A 21,131-nucleotide genomic window follows, 5' to 3' on the forward strand; every position below is an offset into this window, starting at 1 on the left:
CTGCCCAGTTCAAAGTAAATGCCTAATAATGTTAAGTGAACTGAATGGGTGGAACCCATAGAATGTCCCTGATTGAAGAGGAACACAGGAAATTATTAACTTATTCATTCATTTTCACGTCATGAAATTAAAGTTAAATTAAATAAGGGCTACTATGTTTGCAATGTCAATGGACTATAAACCTGTGTTCTTAGCACATAAAGCCTCTATAGTTTAAAATCCAGTTGAGACACGTAGTATGCTCATGAGAGAGTTAAATACAAAGCAACTTAGTTTACTTTAAACATCAAGATGAGAGGTTGAGGGCTTCCCTGGTGTCGCAGTGGTTGGGAGTCCGCCTGCCGATGCGGGGGACGCGGGTTCGTGCCCCGGTCCGGGAGGATCCCACGTGCTGCGGAGCAGCTGGGCCCGTGGGCCACGGCCGCTGGGCCTGCGCGTCCGGAGCCTGTGCTCCGCAGCGGGAGGGGCCGCGGCAGTGAGAGGCCCGCGTACCGCAAAAAAAAAAAAAAAATATGAGAGGTTGACAACCAGTGGGAATTCAGTTGTGGCCCTGACCCTTGGTGGCAACCAGAGAGGGCTTCCTAAGAAGGTGTGACTCAGGCTAGACTAAGAAATTCCTGAATGCCCTATTCAGCAAAAGGAATAAGAGGAACAAGGGCAAGCAGGGGACAGAGTAGGAGGTAACTTCTTAGGTCAGGTAGGGGATGAGGGATGTAAAAAAAAGGGGGGGAAGGGGGGAGCCTGAGCTCTGAGGAGCCTGAGCTGAAGGCAGTGGGAATTGTGGGTCTTCTTCTGAAGGTTTCTAAGCTTGTACCTTTGTGGCAGATGGAATGAGGTTGAAAGTGTTCTTTTAGGGAGGTGCATCTCCTAATAGGGGTTAACTATAATAGAATAGGTTGCATCAGAAGATATTTAAAAAACTGTTTTGAAAATGCCTCCTTGAAGTCAGGCACTGCACTAGGTGCTGGTGAACCCACAAAGAATAGGACACGGTCCCTGCCCTCAAGGACGTGCAGCCCAGTGGGAGAGCCACCATCCTGGAAGTGACCTAGAAGAAGCTGGATAAGCTAGTGGGACTCTGCCAGAGATGGGGCCTGTCAGCCCTGATTCCCTGTAGATGAGGGCTTGGCCTAGGCAAAGCAAGAGAAATGCAAATGAACACTTCTATACAAGGGAACTTTTAAAAGTGGGAACAACAATTTCCTGGACTCAGTGACGCCTTGGAAGAAGGAAATGAAGAAGGTGCATTCAAAAATTTAAAGCTGTAGGGCTTCCCTGGTGGCGCAGTGGTTGAGAGTCCGCCTGCCGATGCAGGGGACACGGGTTCGTGCCCCGGTCCAGGAAGATCCCACATGCCACAGAGCGGCTAGGCCCGTGAGCCATGGCCGCTGAGCCTGCGCGTCCGGAGCCTGCGCTCCACAATGGGAGAGGCCCCGACAGTGAGAGGCCCGCGTACCACAAAAAAAAAAAAAAAAAAATTAAAGCTGTAATCATAGGAAACTGGAAGAATGAGCTAGATGAGTGGAAGACGGGGGAACTGCGTTGAATTCAAAACATGATGAGTTAAGGTGATGGCAGAACATCGATAAAGAAAGAACCAATAGGCTGGAGGAGATACTTAGGGTCACTGGCCAGGCAGCAGCTGGTGGAGCCATGAGAACACATGAGCTTTCTGAGGAGAGCAAAACAGATTAGGCCTCATGGGAGCCCAAGAGTTAGAAGGAAAGCAGAGGAGGAAAAGGACATGAGGGCTGACCCACTTAAGAAGTGTCACCATAGCTGTATCAAAGGCCCATCTAACTGTGGATTCTGTCTCTGAGAGAAGCACTGAAGGACTGCTTATGGCAGGTATCGTGATGTCAGCCTCAAAAGGCTGATGGTGTTCTGCAAGCATCCCAACTCTGCTCATGTGGTGCTGCTGAACATTCACTCCACAAATGAATGTATTGTTTCCTGTATGCAAGACACTGTTCTAGGCACTGGGGATACAGCAGTGAACGCAATGGAACAAACTCTCTCATGGTGCTCATATTCTGGTATGCGGCCAATAAACAAGATAAAAAAGCAAAATATATAGAATGAGAAGTGGTGATAGGTACCACGGAATAACATAAGGCAGGAAGGGAGAAAAGCGGGTATCAGGACTGTCAGCAGTGGCATTGCAGTCTTTGAGAGGGTGGCCAGGGACGGCTTATAGAGAGGATGACATGTGAGTGAACATCTGAAGGTGGTTAAGAACATCCCGGGGAAAGGGAACAGCGAGGGCAAAGGCCCTGAGCTGAAGCCTGCTGGAGTGTTTGAGCAGCAGCAGGAAGTCAGGGTGGCTGGGTACAGTAACTGAGGAGAGTGGAGGACATGAGGTCAGGGAGGTAGTAGCAGGGATGGCGGTAAAGGGGAGAGGGACACCATGCAGGGCCTTTAGGCCATTGTAAGGACTTTAGCTGCTACTATGAGTGAAGTGATGTAGAAGAGACTGGCTAATTATTTACCAAACTGTTTCTTCTTCATCCTGTGACACAGCTAGACATTTCCCAGCCCCCTTACAGCATGGCCACGTGACTGAGCTCTGGCCAAGGGAAGAGAGGCAGAAATGATGTCCACTACTTCCAGTACTGGCCATGCAAACCTGCCACATGCCATTCTCCAAGCTCTTTCTCTTTCTGTGGCAACCCTGGAAACTGTGTAGTGCAGATAGCAAGTCACAAGATAGAAGGAGCCCAGGGTCCTGTTAAAGAGCCACTCCATGAACACCCTTTTTGGACTTTTCTGTGTGTGAGAAATGAACTTCTGTTGGTTATTTTATGCCACTGATATATCGGGGTTTATCTCTTACAGAGGTAGCATTACCTTAACTAATACAGATGGGAAGCCACTGGAAGGTTTCCACTTCTCATTGGAGCAGAGAAGTGACATGACCTAAGATTTTAAAAGGGTCACATTAGATTGAGGAGGTTAAGATTAGAAACAAGCCACCCACTTCGGAGGCTTTTGCAACAATCCAGGTGATGATGGCTTGGTCCAAGGTAGTAACAGTAGAAACAGTGAGGAGGGTCAGACTGTGCATATATCTTGAAAGTATCAATAGTGTAAAAGGGTTTCCTGATGGGTTGGAAATGGGGTGGAGAGAGAGGAGTCAAGGATGACTGCAAGGTTTTGAGCAAGTAAAAAAATGGAGCTGTATTTACTAGGATAGAAAAGACCTTGTGGGGAGCAAGTCTTGAGGGATACTATTGAGAGATTAGTTTTGGACATATTGAGATGCCTATTAGATATTCAAACGGAGATGTCAAGTAGGCAGTTAGAGCTCACAGTGTCTGGACTAGAGATATAAATTTAGGAGTAACTGGTTTATGTGTGGTATAAAACCATGTGTTTTGATTAGAAGAGACCCAAGACTGAGTCCTGGAAATTTCTAGTGTTTGGAGATGGTGGTGGTGGTGGTGGGGTGTTGATGAGAATGAAGTAGCAAAGGAAACTGAGGAGAAAAGCCAGTGAAGGAGGAGGAGAGCATAGTGCTCTAGACGCCAAGTGAAGGAAGTGTTTCCAGGAGAAATCACGTATGTTATGCACTAAGAGTGAGCTGAGGAGAGATTGACCATTGGCTTTAGCAATGTGAAGATCAGGTTTGGTGGGGTAGTGGAGGGGTTAGAGAGAGAATGTGAAGCACGATGTTGGAAACCCTTTCAGGGAGTTTACTATAAAGGGGAGCAGAGTGGGCAGAGGGGCCAAGAGAGGTTTTGTTTTATTTTGTTATGTTTTCAAATGGAAGAAATAACAGTTATGTTTCGGAGAAATACCAGCACATTTGTTACTGATGGGAAGGACCTAGGAGAGAGAATCAAACTGATGATGTAGGGAGAGGGGAGAGTTGCTGGAGCAATGTCCTTGAGAAGGGGAGATGGGATGGGATCCAGTACAAAAGGGGAAAAGTTGGACTTTGCTTAGAGTGAGACAGTTCTTCTATATTAATACGGAGAGAAACTCGATCTACTGGTCCGATTCCAGATAAGTGGTAGGCATCGTGGTGGGAACTTGGAGTTCTCTTTCAGTTGCTTCTGTGTTGTCAGTGAAATGGGAAGCTGGGTCATCAGGAGGCAGTGGGGGGTTTAAAGAGGGAGAAGATGTGAAATAGCCATTCAACAGAGAGAACATATGAGGGGAACATGGTATGATCTCCAGGCAACATCGACGACCCTCTTGAGGCCTGAGATGATGACTTTAAGGTGAAAATGGTTAGTATGTCATGTGGTTTTTCTCCAGGCAAGTTTAGTGGCATGGTGCAGTTGGTGGAGAGTTGGACTTGGTCGGTGAGTAGAATAAAGTGGAAGAGACACAAAGGTGCTGAGGGTACTTGAGAGGGAGTGATAATATTCAGGATGGATTCTGGAATCTAGGCTGGAGGGGAAGGGACTGAGGATGTGAGGAGAGTGAGGGATAGTGAAAACCCAGAAGGAGCAAGAGATTGCAGGATTGGTGGGGTTGAAGGATTATTGAACTCAGGGAAATATAGGAGATGGCATAGTTGGAGAGTAGGAATAATGGGGTGGGGTGCAGTTATTAATGACAAACTCTAGGGTAAAATCAGGGGGGTCAGTGGCTGAGGAGGGTGAAGGACAGTAACAGCGACCAGGGTATGGGAAGGATCATCTATGTGGATATTGAAAGCACCAAGAATTAGGACATAACTCATCCTTGGCAAGAGTGATGGCGGTCCAGGAACTTACTTTTTAGCCCTCCAACCATTTCAGTCTGAAAAACACTTCAGTGAATGGGGGGAAGGGATAGTTAGGGAGTGTGGGATTGATAGGTACAGACTGCTGTATTTAAAATGGATAACCAACAAGGACCTACTGTATAACACAGGGAACTCTGCTCAATATTATGTAACAGCCTAAATGGGAAAAGAATTTGAAAAATAATAGATATATGTATATGTATAACTGAATCACCTGAAACTATCACAACATTGTTAATCAACTGTACTCCAATATAAAATAAAAAGTTTAAAAAAAAAGTTATTTTGTCACTGCCCCCCCCTCAAAAAAAAACCCAGTGAAGAAAAAGACCCTCCTAGGGTATCCTAAATCAAAGCAAGACATCCAAAAAAGCTTTCCAATTAGAAGGTTGGGTAGCTTTTCTGAAATACTCATAGTCTGGTTTTTATTGAATGTGAAATATTGTGCATTTTAAATAGAGGTCAGTCCATGGGCCGTCTGACAGACCCTCCTTAGTGACTCTCTTGATCTATAATTTGTGAACCACTGATTTTACCTATACTTCGAGCCTGGAACCTCTGATTTACCTGTGCTTTGAGCCTGTGTCTCTTCTCCTTGGAATCTCTAATAAGCGCTAACAAGATATGGCAACATTTCAAGGGGGTGTCATATGCAAAAGAAAGTGAGCCAGTGTTTGTAGGGCTGAGACAATAGTAAACTTTGAAAGTTTGAACACAAAAGAGAAACTCCGCCTATTTCACAGACCTTGTCTTAACAACCTCCTGCAGGAACCTTTCTGCAGCCTCAAACCCAAACCGCCATTTGGAACATCAGGGCCAGGCTAGCAAGTTCAAGTTAGGGAATGCACTAAGGAAGGTCTAAAGCTTGAATCAGAAAAGAGGGACTAACAAGAGAAACTGGCAAAAAGGGACATTTAAGGAGAAGCCTTTGGCTGGAATTCATTTCTGTCTCCTCATCCTTATCCAGAGGAATCTGAGCGGAGAAGAAAACACATATCGCTTTTGGTATATGGCCTTACTTTCAAGTTTTAAATTAGATAATAGAAGCTCGGTGAGGCCCCTCTCAGAGGTGTACTCCTCTTGTCCTCTCTTCTGTTTCTTTCTGTCACCACTTTTCTGCATCTTCCTTCTTCTCTGATTTCCACCCTCCACATTCCTCTTCACCCCCGTTTTGTTCTCTTCCACCTCTCCTCTGGTCCTGGTTCTCTTTCCTTCCTTCTCTCCATCTCTTGGTCCTGGTCCTTCTGAGAGCACGCCTTCTTGTGCTGGAACGGAGGTGAGGTGTGGTGATGTGCAGTGGTGAGGACATGAAGTTATGGACGGGAATGATGCTGGAATAATGCTTCTCATCCAGGAGCCATGCTCCCAAGTGGTTCTCCAGGGAAAGGCTATGTTGTCAGCGTGAGATTATTCTAGTTTTTCCTTAGTTACAGCTTTCTCCTCCCTTCCATCCAGATAGAGTCCCTCAGAAAGCTGAATGCTGCAGAGTGGCGTTGGCGAGGGCTGCATAGATTCTCTCCAGTGTGAAAGTGTGGCTCAAATAGAACTTCCTGTAGGAGTAGGAGCGAAAAACTTTCCATAAGATATAACACCTCAAAAGCTCTTCTGTGGGCACCTAGATACTTCTGTTAATTTTTAAAATTGTCAACTATTAATAACAGGTAACTTGTAAGAGTTAGCGGTTTATTGATAATACTTTACTCTGGAAAACATATAACCACTTCTACCTTCTTTAAGGGTGTCTCTCTGGTCAGACAGAGGCACAAAGGAAGTACTTAATGAATAACTGTTAAATGAATACATGGATGGATGAATGAGGGTTGGAGTTTGGGAAGATAAGGGCTGGGCCCCAGCTAGGGCCCCTAGCTCCTTCCCACTCTCCTCAGTGGAAGGTTGGGGCCCCCAAGGAGCTCAGGGAAGGAAAAGGAGCTCCCCCCTCCCCGCTGCAGAGGCAGACCCTCATGCTTCCCACACTGCAGGGAGAAGGCAGCTCTAGTGACGACAGCATCCTGCTAGTCTCTGTCCCTTCAGAGCCACTTGCAGGAACTCCCAGGGGCCTCTGGTGGCCCTGGAGGTGCCATACTTAGGGTTTCACTCAGGCCAGTTGGAGGTAAAGAAGAACAGGGCAGGAAGAAAGAGGGCTGAGGGCTTCCCTGGTGGTGCAGTGGTTAAGAATCCGCCTGCCAATGCAGGGGACACGGGTTCGAGCCCTGGTCCGGGAAGATCCCACATGCTGCGCAGCAACTAAGCCCGTGCGCCACAACTACTGAGGCTACGCTCTAGAGCCCGCGAGCCACAACTACTGAAGCCTGAGCGCCTAGAGCCCGTGGTCCACAACGAGAGAAGCCACCGCAATGAGAAGCCCGCGCACCACCACGAAGCGTAGCTCCCGCTCACCGCAACTAGAGAAAGCCCGCGCGCAGCAACAAAGACCCAACACAGCCAAATATAAATAAATAAATTTATTTATTAAAAAATAAAATAATAATTTAAAAAAAGAGAAAGAAAGAGGCCCCCCACTCCCACCCCACAGCCTCCTGGAATTATCCCCAGGACCCTAGGACCTGAACCCAGACCTGAGGTAGAATTCCAGGCCTGTCCCAGGAAGGCAGCTGGATTAATCCCATCACCGTACCTATGAGTGGTACCAGCTGGGGCCGGCGGAGGCTGCCAGAGTGCTGAGGAGTGAGGGGGGCTGCAGCCCAGTGGGGTTCTCTCTTTCCCACTCTCCATACGTGAACGACTCCCTCCAACTGAGGTCACGGGTGCAAGGGATGGAGCCTTCGCTGGGACGGTTTTTTTCCAGGTCAAAAAGGGAATGCATTTGTGTACTTTAATTCACAGAGCACTCTCACAGAGGCCAGCCAACATTTGCGAGGTGCTTATTACGGGCCAGGCACTGTTCCAAACAGTTACAGGCGTCAATGCTCTTTTAATACTCACAACCACCCCCGAGAGGTCAGTGCTGCCACAGTCCCCATTTGCTGCATGAGGATTCTGAGGCCCAGCAAGTTTAAGTCACTTACCTGTGGTCACAAAATGACGCGGCAAGGCCAGAATTCAAGGCCAGATAACCAGGCAACAGAGCCCGTGTTTTTACCACTACGTCATGTGAACAAGGCAGTACCAGTAAAAGGAGGCAACCAACGTGGCTTGGAGAGGTTAACCAAGTGAATTTCCCTAGGAGATTCAGCTAGCTGAACTGGCAATGGCCTTGAACCCAGATGGCCTGAAGCCAGAGCCTGTTTCTGGTCCACTTGGCTTCAGCTACTCAAAGGGTGGCTTGCAACGAAGCAGCCTCGGCATCACCTAGAGCATGTGAAAAATGCAGTCACAGGTCCACCCAGACCCACTGAATCAGAATCTGCATATTAACAAGATCCTCAGGGGATCATTTGCACATGAAAGTTTGGGAAGCACTGTGATAGGTCACACCGCCCACTGATCGGGAGTTGAAAGATTCAACTACACAGGTAAGCTTGGGGACACTGGCTTTTCCAAATGTAGCGCCCGCGCTCTCTCGCTCTCTCGCGCTCTCTCTCTCTCTCTCTCTCTCTCTCTCTCTCTCTCTCTCGTCATCCAGAAGTTCCAAGAGGCTGGGGTGTGACTGTCCTTCCAAACTGAAAGGATACACTACCTCGCCCGAAGAGAAAAGAGGGGTTCCTTCAGCTCCGAGGAAAGAGCAGGGTCCTGAGGACACCCCAAGATGATTAATTGAAATCAGCCTAGGGGCATCTTGGGAACAACAGTTCCCACGACACAGATGGCCTATGAGTCTGAAATTCTAGCTGTTCTCTCAAATCCTAGAAATAAGTTTGAAATATTCTCTATTTCTGTCTTCTTCAACTCTAATCTCATGCGGTATGTTTTGAGTGTATGTGTGTGTATGTGTGTGTGTGTGTGTCTGTGTTTGAATGTATGTGGAAAAACATTAATTAATGAATCACCATTGTATTAGCAGTCACATAATATGAGAAAGCACTTCTAGACTTGGAGAAAACATGGGCCAGCAATCAGCTCTATTTACCATATAGAACAGGGGTTGTGAACTGGCAGCCTCCGGGCTCACTTTGGTCTGTGGATACCTTTTGTTTGCCCACTAAGTGTTGGCCTGTACTGTACTTTAGTATTTTATGAAGTGGGGAGGGGGGGGTATGTGATATAAAAATTCAGATTTTTGTTTTTTCTTGAAAAATCAGAGTATCTGGCAACCCCAGGCTTGTGTTGCAGCGTGGCAACAATTAGTTGAAGCTTTAATTGAAACGTTCACTTTTTCGTGCCACTATCCCCACCATTCCCTATTGTCTCCTCAATGCTGAAACCAAGTGTCAGCCCAGCTGTTGTTTTACCAATGATAGAGTTGAGAGAAAACCCAGCCATTTCTTATATCTATGACACTTAGACTATTTACTCCTCTATACCCCCTGCAGATGTTTGAGCTGCAACCCCTGGTTTGGATAAAAGTTGGCACAGCTCCTCTGGGATCTACACATTCCTCTAAATCTCTAAATATAACATAATATTCTGAGTGCCTCCTGAGCCAATTTGGAGGAATAATTTCTTAGTGGTGTGGTGCACAAATATTTATTGAGCTCCTATTGTGTTCCCAGCCCTGTGCTTGCCACTGTAGAAATTCAGAGGCACCAGAAAAATTTAGTATTGGTTGAAGAAACAAGACTTAAGCCTATGAAACAATCAGGGATAGTATGTTGTATAAGAGAGGTTATGACCAAGGAGAGATTTGTCTGGGCAGGAAGGTGTCGTGAGTGGACCTGAAAGGTTAGGTAGGATTTAGGGTGGCATCAGGAGGAAGGGAGGAGAGGGGGATGAATAAGGCATGGGGAAGGGTAGCTGAGGTTTGACCAGAGCAGAAGATTTGGCTGGAGAACAGGAGGAGTCAGAGGGCTCCCATTTGAGGAGGGGACAGTGACCAGGTGAGATGGGTACGAGGGGAAAGTTCATGCAGAATCATCCATGCCAAAATGAGTGGATCTGGGGTAAACTAGAACCCAGAAATAAATCGGGAACAGGGCTGCTGTTTCCAGAATGGGTCATGCTGTCTCACACAGACGCTGCGTCTCTTCCTAGAAACCCCGCCTCATCCGCCTTGGCCAGCCCACTCGTACTTATCCTCTCTGACTCAGCTCAGACCCCAGGCCTTCTGGGACAGCTTCCCGGGAGGAGGGAGGGAGGCCTGTCTTTGTGCTCCTGTGGCACCCCAGGCTTGAGCTTTGAATGTTGCCTGGAAGGAGAGGTTATGTAATTTGGGGACTTACCCATCTGACTCCAAAAATTATAAACCCCTTGAAGGGGGTGCTGTGTCTTTCTTCACTGTGATTCCAAAGCCTTCAACAGTGTTAGGCACTTACCAAGTGCTCAGTGCATGCTTTTGAATGAATAAATGAATGAACGAACTAGCAGAAGATCGCTGCCGTGGTCCAGGCAAGAGATGATAAAGTGGACTAGGGTGGGATCTGTGGGAGTAGAAATGAAGTAAAGAATATAAGAAACATTTGAAAGAAAGGAATTAATAGGATTTGATGCCAAATTGACTATGGTGGCCAAAGATCCCGGAGGAACTCAACCTAAGGTACAGGAGGATGACGGCAACCCTGACAGCACCAGGAAAGTTGGGGTGGGGTACTAGAGGCAATCTTACTCCTATATCTGCAGAGCAGAAAATTCCCCGAGACAAGGGTGCCCCGTGCCCTCCGTTACCTGGACTGTCCTTTTTTTTCTCTGTCTTTCTGCTGCTCCTGGAACTCCAGCCATTTCAGGATCAAGAAAATGGAAATCAAAAGGAAAAGAATAGAGCATGAAACTCTCATTTTAAATCTTGTTTCCAGTTATATTTTTCCTGATGCAACAAAAGCTTTAGAGGCAGATATAAATGTGAAAAAGGCCAGCTGTGACTATATTGGGTGGGTGTGACGCATATTAAAGTAGCAGAAGAAAAAATAGGGAAGGGGGAGGCGGGATGGGGTGGAGTTTGGGCAGCAGAAGCCAGGCTGCTGATTTTGCTGAGGTGGAGTGGGTGTGACTCCATCTGTTTGGTCCTGCGTCTTGGCCATTTATTTTATTTGCTGTACATTGCATGTTGCTGCCAACGTGCAAAAACTGCTATAACCGCAACCAGACTAGAACCTGCCTAAATGAGGAGAAAAATCATCACTCGGGGCTTCATGCTGAAAAATTAAAGAGAAGAAACTAAATGTCTGTACAAAGCAATTATTGAGACAAGGAAGCAAAAATTCAATGTTCCCTGTTTCTCACATCCCTCTGATCCGTCTTGTACATGACAGCCCAGATTCAGTTGCCATAGCTCCCTGGCTGGTCCCTCCACACCTAGCCTCCCTCTCTTCAAATCACTGTCACTGCAACAGCCAGCATGACCTTTTTAAAATGTACATGGGATCACGCCACTTCCCTGTTTAAAATGCTGCTAAGGCTCCCATTACACTTAAAGCCTAAATCCATTCGCATGGCTTCCCAGCCCCTGCCTGGCTTGGTCCCTGCCCACTTCTACGTATGTCGTCCTACCACCATCCCCACTTCCCTACTGGCCTTCCTTCCCTTTCTCTGCACTCACCAAGCTTCTTCCTCAGGGCGAAGCCTCATTTGTTGCCTTACCCTGCACAGCTTTCTCCACCCTTTAACTGGCTTGTGCATGTTTCTCCTTCAGGTCTTTGACTCCTCTGACCTCCTGGAGATATTAAAAGCTGTCTGTGCCAGAGATTGCCAGTAGGTCCCGAGCATGCCCTTTTCCCTTCTCCCTCCGGGGCAGAACATCTAATTTTGTGTTGGACCCATGGCTATGTGGAATGGAGGCTGCATTTCCCAGCCTCCTTTGCAGCTGGGTGTGGCCATGTGACTGAATTGTGACCAGTGAGGTATAAACAGAAGCCGTCCTTCCCAGAGTAATAAAGAAAATCTGTAAGTTAACATTCTAAGACAGTCAAAATATCTCGCTATTAGATATCAAATATCTTCCTCCATTAGAGTCCAGGGCTCTCCAGCTCAGCAATGTGACATCTTACCATCTTACATCTTCCTTCATTACAGATCTCTGTATGATATACAGAGTGACAACCCCAGTATAAATTCTTTAACAGCGGGCAACTAACAAGTCTTTTTCTTGTGTTAATAGTTTTTCTACTTCCAGCTCAAGTTAGAATTAAAAATACAAGCTAATTTTTTTCTTTTTGGCCGTGCCTCGCAGCTTGCGGGATCTCAGTTCCCCGACCAGGGACTGAACCCGGGCCCTCGGCAGTGAGAGCACAGAGTCCTAACCACAGGACCGCCAGGGAATCCCCTGCAAGTTAATATTAATTGAGAGTTTATTACATCCTCCTGTAAATTTGCTGAGGATGGGCCGAGCACTTGATGCACGTGAGCTCATTTAATCCTGACACGATCTGCTTGAGGTTGGCAGTACCGCAATTTCTACTTTATAGGTGTAAAAACCGAGGCCCAGCAGAGTTAAGCAATATGTCCCCAAGGGCTCATAGTCAGAGTGGTGACTTGGGCCCAGGGTTGTGTGAGCTCTTACCCATTATGAGAGATTGCATCCTCTGAGCTCTCCTGGTTTTCAGTTTATTACTGGCATTCACAAAGAAAACTTTCTTTTTTTAAATTCTGTCTCTGAGTTGCTGGTCCCTGTTACGACAAAAATCTCCTTCTCTCTGACACCTCGTTTTTCTCTTCTGGTGACATTTACTAATTTTTTTCTGTTCTTCCTTTTCTTTGACACCACAAATCAAGTTCACTAGGACCCCGGTTCCCATTTTATCTTTGCTCTCTGGCCGTGGTGCCCTGTGGTCTAAGTGCTCTCGACCTCTGTCTCTCTCATACCAACCAGTCTTAAGACGCAACCCTTAGTCATCTGTACATGTAAGGACATTTCCTCAGGCATGGAGAAGACAGGCCTGCATGAGGGAGCTTTCCAGAAAACGTTAAAAAAAAAAAGTGACTATAGAAGCTCCATAAAGTTCAAGCAGAGGCCAGGTAAGTAGGTAACGGAACCCAGTGACAGATGATGACATTTTAAACAACGTTTTGATTACTTTTCTGTAGGACTAGAAACTAGTTTAGAAATTAGGTTTTACTTTTCCACCTGTGTTACTAATTTATTCGTAATATTGAAGAAGCTACTTTCCATTTTTTATAAAATTCCTCCTCTGGGGTCAAGCCCACGATGCTTGTGGAGAAGGAGAATTAGGCAAAGAGACCAGGAAAAGGTTGCCCTGAGTCAAGAATACAGACTGGATACTGAGGGGCAATACTTCATGCACCTCCCTGTGCCCATTAACCAAGATAACTTGGTTTCTGGATCTCCCAGCGCAGACCATCTGGAACGTCATGATGGCTGGATTTGAGGCATGTACCTGAACTGGTTGTGCTGGTGCAAGTCGGCAAAAATCTGAGAGAGGGCCTCACTCTCCCCCTTGGCCATCAGCTGCGTGAGGCTCTCGCTGGGCTGGGAGGCTTGGAGTTTCTTCCGCACTAACTAGATGGAGGAAAAAAAGCAAAACCAGGTGGTTAAGTTCTCAGCGTCTCTGCATTTTCCTAATATCATGGTCCAGACCCTAAAGATTAGAACTCAGCTGTCCTATCAGACAGAGCCATGCCAACTGCACAGAGAGGCAATTCTGAGGCCATATCTGTTTGTTTATACCCCCGTACTGTTATAAATATCCTTTGGTGTCCCAAGAATAACATTGTCCCTGAAAACTTTAAACATAATTTAGTAGATAAGCTATTCTTATTAACATACCTTAATATGTTATTGAATAGCCTATTAATATAAACTTTAATAAAGCTTATGCTACTTGGTTTTATATTTAAATGGAAGGGGATTAAATGTTTATTGTAGGAATTTAATGTTTTTCAAATTCATTTCTCTAAGAAATATCCTACGTTGAGCTACTTTTTATGCCAGAGTAAAACTGCCTTTTTTCCTGTTGCCTGTGATACCCCACAGATGCCCCAGTTGTGCACACTGCTCATAGCCATTCAATATTTATTGAATATCAACTACATGCCAGGCACTGGGGAATCGAAGTGATGAAAACAGATAAAAATCTCGGCCTTCATGGATTTTGTGTTGTAACTCAAGTCAGGCTTCTGTTCATTATACTATAAGGCCTGGGGCAAAAAGGCCCAGGTGGCTTCCCTGAATTCTATCAAATATTAAAAGAAGTAGTAACACCAATCGTCACAAACTCAGAAATAGAGGAGGGAACACTTCCCAAATTACTCAGTAAGGTGAGTATTATCCTGATACCAAAGCCAGGCTATCACAAGAAAACTACAGACCAATATCTCTAATGAACATAGATGCAAAACTCCTTAACAAAATGCTAGTGAACCAGATCCAGTAATATATAAAAAGGATCATACACACCGTAACCAAATGGAATTTATTGCAGGAACACAAGGCTGGTTTAACATCTAAAAGTGAATTAATGTAATATACTATATTAATAGAATAAAGGACAAAATATGTGATCATCTCAGCAGATGGAGAAAAAGCATCTGACAAAATTTAATACCCACTCATGATAAAAATTCTCAATAAACAAGGAATAGAAGGGAATTTCCTGAACCTTATAAAGGGCATCTACAAAAATCCCATGGTTAACATCATGCTTAATAAAAGACTGGATGTTTTTCCCCTAATACCAGGAACAAGGCAAGGATTTCTACTTTTGCTACTTCTATTAAACATTGTACTGAAGGTTCTAACTAATGCAATAAGGCAATAAACAAATAAATGGATCCAAACTGGAAATGAAGTTAAGCTGTCTTTATTCGCAGATGACATGAATGTATGCACATATGTAGAAAATCCCAAGGAATCCACAAAAAGTACTACAACTAATAAACAAGATTAATACACAAAAACCAGTTGTATTCCTGTACATTTTCAATGACTGATGCAAAAATTAAATTAAGAAAACACTTCCATTCACAATAATATCAACAGCAATCAAATACTTAGGAATATATTGAACAAAAGAAGTGTAGAACTTGTAAACTGAAAGCTACAAAACATTGCTAAGGGAAATTAGATTGACATAAATAGAAAGACATTCGGTATACATGTATTAAAAGACTCAATATTGTCAAGATGGCAATTCCCCTAAATTGATATATAAATTCCATGTCCTTATCAAAATTCCAGCAGGCGTTTTTTTTTTTTTTGTAGAAATCGACAAGTTGATTCTAAAATTTACGTGGAAATGCAAAGGATCTGGAATAGCCAAAACAATTTGAAAAAGAGCAAAATTGGAAGATTTACAACACCCAATTTCAAAACTTACTATAAAGCTACATTAATCAAGACATTGTGGGATTGGCACAAGAATAGGCAAACGAATCAATGGAACAGAACTGAGAAGCCAGAAATAGAGCCTTACATTTATGGTCAATTGATTTTTGGCAAAGATGCCAAGACAATTCAATGTGGAAAGGATAGGCTTTTCAACAAATGGTACTAGGACAGTTGTATATCCACAGGCTAAAAAAAAAAAAAAAGTACTTAAAAAAGTACCCCACCTCACATCATGCACAAATATTAATTCAAAATGGACCAGAGACCTAAATGTAAGAGCTAAGTCTTCTAGACTTCTAGAAGAAAATATAGGATAACATCTTAGTGACTTTGGGTTGAACAAAGAGTTTTTAGATACAACACCAAAAGCCTGATCCATAAAAGGAAAAATTGATAAACTGCATTTCATCAAAATTTTAAACTTTTGGGCTTCCCTGGTGGTGCAGCCGTTAAGAATCCACCTGCCAATGCAGGGGACACGGGTTCAAGCCCTGGTCCGGGAGGATCCCACACGCTGCGGAGCAACTAAGCCCGTGCGCTGAAACTACTAAAGCCTGTGCTCCTAAAGCCCATGCTCTGCAACAAGAGAAGCCACCGCAATGAGAAGCCCGCGCACTGCAACGAAGAGCAGCCCCCGCTCACCGCAACTAGAGAAAGCCTGCGTGCAGCAACAAAGACCCAATGCAGCCAAAAATAAAAATAAATAAAATAAATAAATACAAAAAAATTTTAAACTTTTGCTCCTCAAAAGACATCATTAAGAAAATGAAAAGACAACTCATGGACTAGGAGAAAATATTTACAAATCATACATCTGATAAAGGACTTGTATCCAGAATATGCAAAGAACTCTTACAACTCAATAAGAAGAAAAAAATCAATTTAAAAATAGGCAAGGGACTTCCCTGGTGGTCCAGTGGTTAAGACTCTGCGCTTCCACTGCAGGGGGCCTGGGTTTGATCCCTGGTCAGGGAACTAGATCCCACATGCATGCCACAACTAAGAGTTTGCATGCCACAGCTAAGAGTTTGCATGCCACAACTAAGGAGCAGGCGAGCTGCAACTAAGAAGCTGGCCTGCCTCAACTAAGACCTGGCACAACCAAATAAATAAATAAAATAGATACATATTTTTTAAAGTTTCAAGAAAGATTTGAATAGAAATTTCACCAAGAAGATACATAAATGACTAATAAGCCCACGTAAAGTTGCTCGACAGGAAACCCTAATTAAAAACATAACACATCCACTAGAATGACTTTAATTAAAAAGATAATACCGGGCTTCCCTGGCGGCGCAGTAGTTGAGAGTCCGCCTGCTGATGCAGGGGACACGGGTTCATGCCCCGGTCCTGGAAGATCCCACATGCCGCAGAGTGGCTGGGCCCGTGAGCCATGGCTGCTGAGCCTGCGCGCGTCTGGAGCCTGTGCTCCGAAACGGGAGAGGCCACAGCAGTGAGAGGCCCGAATACCGCAAACAAACAAACAAACAAACAAAAAGATAATACGATTGTTTTGTCTTTGTTTTTGTTTTTTTTGGCCGTGTGGCTTGTGGAATTTTAGTTCCCTGACCAGGGATTGAACCCAGGCCCTCAGCAGTGAACAGAGTCCTAACCACTGAACCGCCAGGGAATTCCCAACAATACTATTGCTGGTGGTATTCCCAACAAATACCATTTGCCGGTTTAAACATAAACTTACCATATGACCCAGCAATTCCAATTCCTTAACATAAACTTACCATATGACCCAGCAATTCCAATACCATTGCTGGTGGTATTCCCAACAAATACCATTTGCCGGTTTAAACATAAACTTACCATATGACCCAGCAATTCCAATTCCTTGGAATCTACCCATGACAAATGAAAACATACCCTAACATACATCTATACAAAAACTTGTACACAAATGTCCACAGTAGCATTATTCATAATAGCCCCAGACTGGAAACAATCCAAATGTCCATCAACTGGTGAATAGATAAAACATGGTATATCTATACAATGGAATACGATTCAGCAACTGAAAGGAATAAGTTATTGATAATCTGTGACTCTACCCTAGAGTTGGCCCCATGCTATGATATGGATGAACTTGAAAAACCTTATGCTAAGTGAAAGAAGCCAGACACGAAAGCCTATATATTATAGGATTCCATTTATATGAAATGTTTCAGAAATATGAGTAGAGATTGAAGACAGATCAGTGGCTGCCTAGGGCAGAAAGTAGGAACAGGGAATGACTGCAAATGGGCATGAGGGAATTTTTTAGGGTGACAGAAATGTTCTAAAACTGGATTGTGGTGATGGTTGCACAACTCTATACATTTACTGAAAAATTTGAACTGTACACTCAGGTGAATTTTAATCAGTAAAGCTGGTTAGAAAAGGCCTAAGGCAAGGCTTCCCAGGGTGCCCCCGTATCAGCTCACTGAAGCTCTACCGCTCAGCTCTGACCTTGGCTGGAGGAGCCGATGGTGCCCACTTACCTGTGAGTCTCCTGAGGGACTGCAGCTGTTCTTGAGTACCAGGCAGTGAGTGACGAGAATCCTAGGGTCTTTGGGGGTGATGGACAGGCCCTTCTGCAGAATTTGAACCAGTCGGATCCAGAAGTGGAAGACAGTCTGAGGATGGTCAGGGTGGAGCCTTAGGTAGTAGATCTTCTCCGTGACTGTCCTCAACCGCAGGACATGTTGAAAGCGGTCACAGACCTGGAGCTCCACAAACTTCATAGGGAGAATCCTGAAGGCGTGAGGGAAGACACATATTGCTTCTGATCCAACCCTATCTTCATTAAAATGAGGAGTGTCTCCTTCAGAACTGAGGCTTTGGTGGGTAGGAGAGAGAATGCTTAGCACAGTGGTGCTCAAACTTTGGGGAGATCAGATTCACCTGGGGAGCTTGTTTAAAATGCAGACGCCTCAAGATAACCCCAAAGTTTCAGATTCAGTAGGTCTGGGGTGAGCCCCTGGAATCTGCATTCTAACCTCTACCCATCCTGCCATGATTCTCATGCTGGTGTTCCCTGGATCCTGCTTGAGAGGGACAGCCCGGGAGTAAGGTAGCTGGGATCATAGGGCTTTTCAATTTCCTTCTTGAGAGCACAACAGGAGCTGGGTCCCACTGTCCAGCTTGTCCATTCATTGACCTCAATGCCTCCATTACTCCTCCCAAAGGAGCTAAGATTCAAGGAGCTGGCTTTGGATCTAGTATTAGTCAGCTGGGTCTGGGCTGTACTTGCCATAGGTGTACCTAGAACATAATGGAAAGGTCTATCACTGAAGCAGCATGGAGCAATGAAGGGTTTACTTGGGCTTCTGGGAATATCTAGAGATTCCTGAGATATCCTACAGAAGAGGCTCAAACATCTAAAAGGGCCGTTTCATCCCCGACAAGCGTAATGTTACAGCTCCAAGTGAGACTTCGCTCCACTCACTTTACCAGTAGGAAGACTGCAATGCAGTAAGTAACCTGTGACTCAAAAATTATTTGAGTCTAGTTAGTTGCATAAGGACTAGAACCTGCATCTCCCAGCCAGTGCTTCATCTGCCAGACTGCCTGGCTTCCTTGCCCTTGGCCCCAAGTGGAGAGATTTCCTAAGAATTCAGTGCAGTGAATGCAGCGAGAAGGAAAGCGGGCGTGTAGACTGGCCCTCACTCCTGTCCACTTTATGGCCCCCCTTTGCCCCCCTTCAGGATGCTGACCTCTTCAGGATGATCTTGGGGGCTGTAGTTGGTTGGTTCCATGTCTGGCTCTGCCCATGGTGCCATTTGACGTTGGCCATGAAGAGGATGTTGGGAAGAGGCAGGCAGGGCACAGAGGAGGTCACCCCAAGGGCCATGGTGTTGGAGGCTTTGTAGATGCCTATCCAGTTCCTGCTCTTTTTGACCTGCAAAGCAGCACCCCCAGGGCACAGTCTGAGCACTGGCAGCAGCAGCAGTATGCTTTAGGCGAGAGGCACCATTCACATTTTGGGCTGGATAATTCTTTGCTTGGGGGAGGAGCTGTCCTGTGCACGGTAAGATATTTAGCAGCGTCCATGGCCTCTGCCCAACAGATGCCAGGAGCAATCTCCACCCTCCCTCCATACAAATTGCGATAACCCCAAATGTCTTCGGACATTGCCAAATGCCCCCTGGTGGCAGGGGCAAAATCATCGCTTGTTGGGAACCACAGTTTAACCTATATTGGTTAAACAACTGTACCAGTATTTACTTTACCTACTATTAGCAATTGCCCACAAGAGTTCCTTGACGTGTGTCACACTTCTGTGAATCCTCCCCAGACTGTTTCCTGGATTTTCTTTGAAGAACCTGTCCTTTGGCCCTTTCTTGAGGGGCCCTATTATCTCCTGCACCTTTTCTGCACTGTCAGGTCCCTGTAACTTCCAAGTTCTGTTTATTCTGGGTTCCATCTGGCCTGAGGGGAGCCCAGACAAGGAAACAAAAATGCACTGAGTGCCGTTGCACTAAGGCCTTTGCCTCCTGTGTTTCATGGAACAGCCAGGTCAGTCCCACCCTTATTACAATAGAGGAAACTGGGATTCAGGGTGTGCAGGTCACCTTCCTGATGACACCTCCTGATAAGAAAGCAGTGGACCGGACTCTGAGCCCAGATCTCTCCGGGCGTCCAGCTCCTATTCTTTCACCCACCAACATTTCTGTTCTGAACCCTCAAAGGGCAGCTCATTTTACTGCCTCTTTGTTCATCTGCTTTGAGCTGACAGCCTGGAGAAGGAAGTAAATTGAGGGAGGAAGCTACCAAATCCTCCACTCAGAGCAGACAACACTTGACCTCTCTCCCCAGAGTGACTGCAGGAGAAAACCTATCCGGAGCTCTGCAAAGCCAGGGTCAGATGGGGTAGCCTTGCCTCAGGTTCCTCTCTTTGCCTCAGTTGTCACTCCACTCCAGTTCCAGGGACAGACTCTCCGTCACATTGTGGGAACAGATTTAGAGGAATCAAGGAGTGCCATTCTGAGCGGCCCAAGAGTACCTGGACAAAGTTGCTTTCAAACACCACTGATTCAGGAAACAGGTTGAATTCTGGAGAATGAACCCTCTGGCAGAGCAGTCCCTCCTCCACACCCAGGCCCACTCCAGGATTTGGTTCCCTATCCACAGGAAAGAGGCCCCTGAATTCTTCCCAGGCATTCAGGGAAGGGAAGGTTGGATAGGATCTTGTGACTTTGACTGCCTTCTTCGATTTGTTCCAAGTCTTTCTATGTGGAACTGATGACAGCATTTCCGCACATGCTCAGGGGCCTGCTGCGCATTTGTCCTGGGATCTCTCTCTTCCCTTCTGGCCTTGGGCAGCTGGCCAAGGCCTGGGACCACCAATCAGATCACAATGATGAATGGATGACATCATGAAAAACCAGGGCAGGCCTGCAGGAAAGGGAAATGCAGAGGAGCCTCCCTTTTCCTCCAGGGTGCTTTCACAGCTTGTTTAGTGCCCTGACAGGCCCCAGCCCTTCTCAGGACCTGAGCTCCCCCAGAACTTGCTAAGAAAGTACTGAACCAGGCACAAAGCAAAGAAGGAAGGCTGTTAGGAATCTCCTTCTGCTTCTAAAAGGAAAATACCCTCCCTGCCTTTCAACCCTCCCTTACTCTGAATGCGACTACCCCCAGAGTTTTCTTATTTATTTATTTTTTTTTCCCCAAAGAGTTTTAAAGGCTGTTGTCAATTTAAAACCCAGCCTTCCTGAGCTTTGTACCATGTGGGCCCCACATACCCTGGTTTATCTGCAGTAGCCTTTGCTGTTTCTGGAAGGAGTTGAGGGGCTGTAGGTGCCTGCTCTGCGTTCTCCTACAGCTGGCTGGCTACTTCTGCGGGCCTTATTTCCCTGAGGAAGTCACACTGAAGAACCGTAGAAACAAGTAGTTTCTTACCCAGAGGCTGGCTTGGTGAGGGTACCAGCTGAGAGGAATAGAATCCCAATGAGTAGCTCTGCTGAATCAACAAGCCCAGGAAGAAAGAGCCCAGATCTTGGGGTGGCTAGATCAGAGGCAAAGAACCAAGCAGCCTGACTGCTATTCAAGTCTATTTCAGGGAGAAATCACATT

General features: G+C 45.7%; 1 protein-coding gene across 1 annotated transcript; it reads right to left on the reverse strand.

Moving 5' to 3' along the window:
- Nucleotides 1-7,370: 7,370 nt before the first annotated feature.
- Nucleotides 7,371-20,310, reverse strand: GARIN1B (golgi associated RAB2 interactor 1B). Its single transcript, XM_060157568.1, has 6 exons — nucleotides 20,062-20,310; nucleotides 18,773-18,957; nucleotides 17,558-17,810; nucleotides 13,120-13,241; nucleotides 10,451-10,497; nucleotides 7,371-7,537 (listed from the first exon to the last, which is right to left on the reverse strand). The coding sequence occupies exons 1-6, from the start codon at nucleotides 20,308-20,310 to the stop codon at nucleotides 7,371-7,373; spliced, it is 1,023 nt and encodes a 340-aa protein (XP_060013551.1).
- Between the last annotated feature and the right edge of the window lie 821 nt (nucleotides 20,311-21,131).

Source organism: Lagenorhynchus albirostris, chromosome 8 (assembly GCF_949774975.1).
Source record: "Lagenorhynchus albirostris chromosome 8, mLagAlb1.1, whole genome shotgun sequence".
NCBI lineage: Eukaryota > Metazoa > Chordata > Mammalia > Artiodactyla > Delphinidae > Lagenorhynchus > Lagenorhynchus albirostris.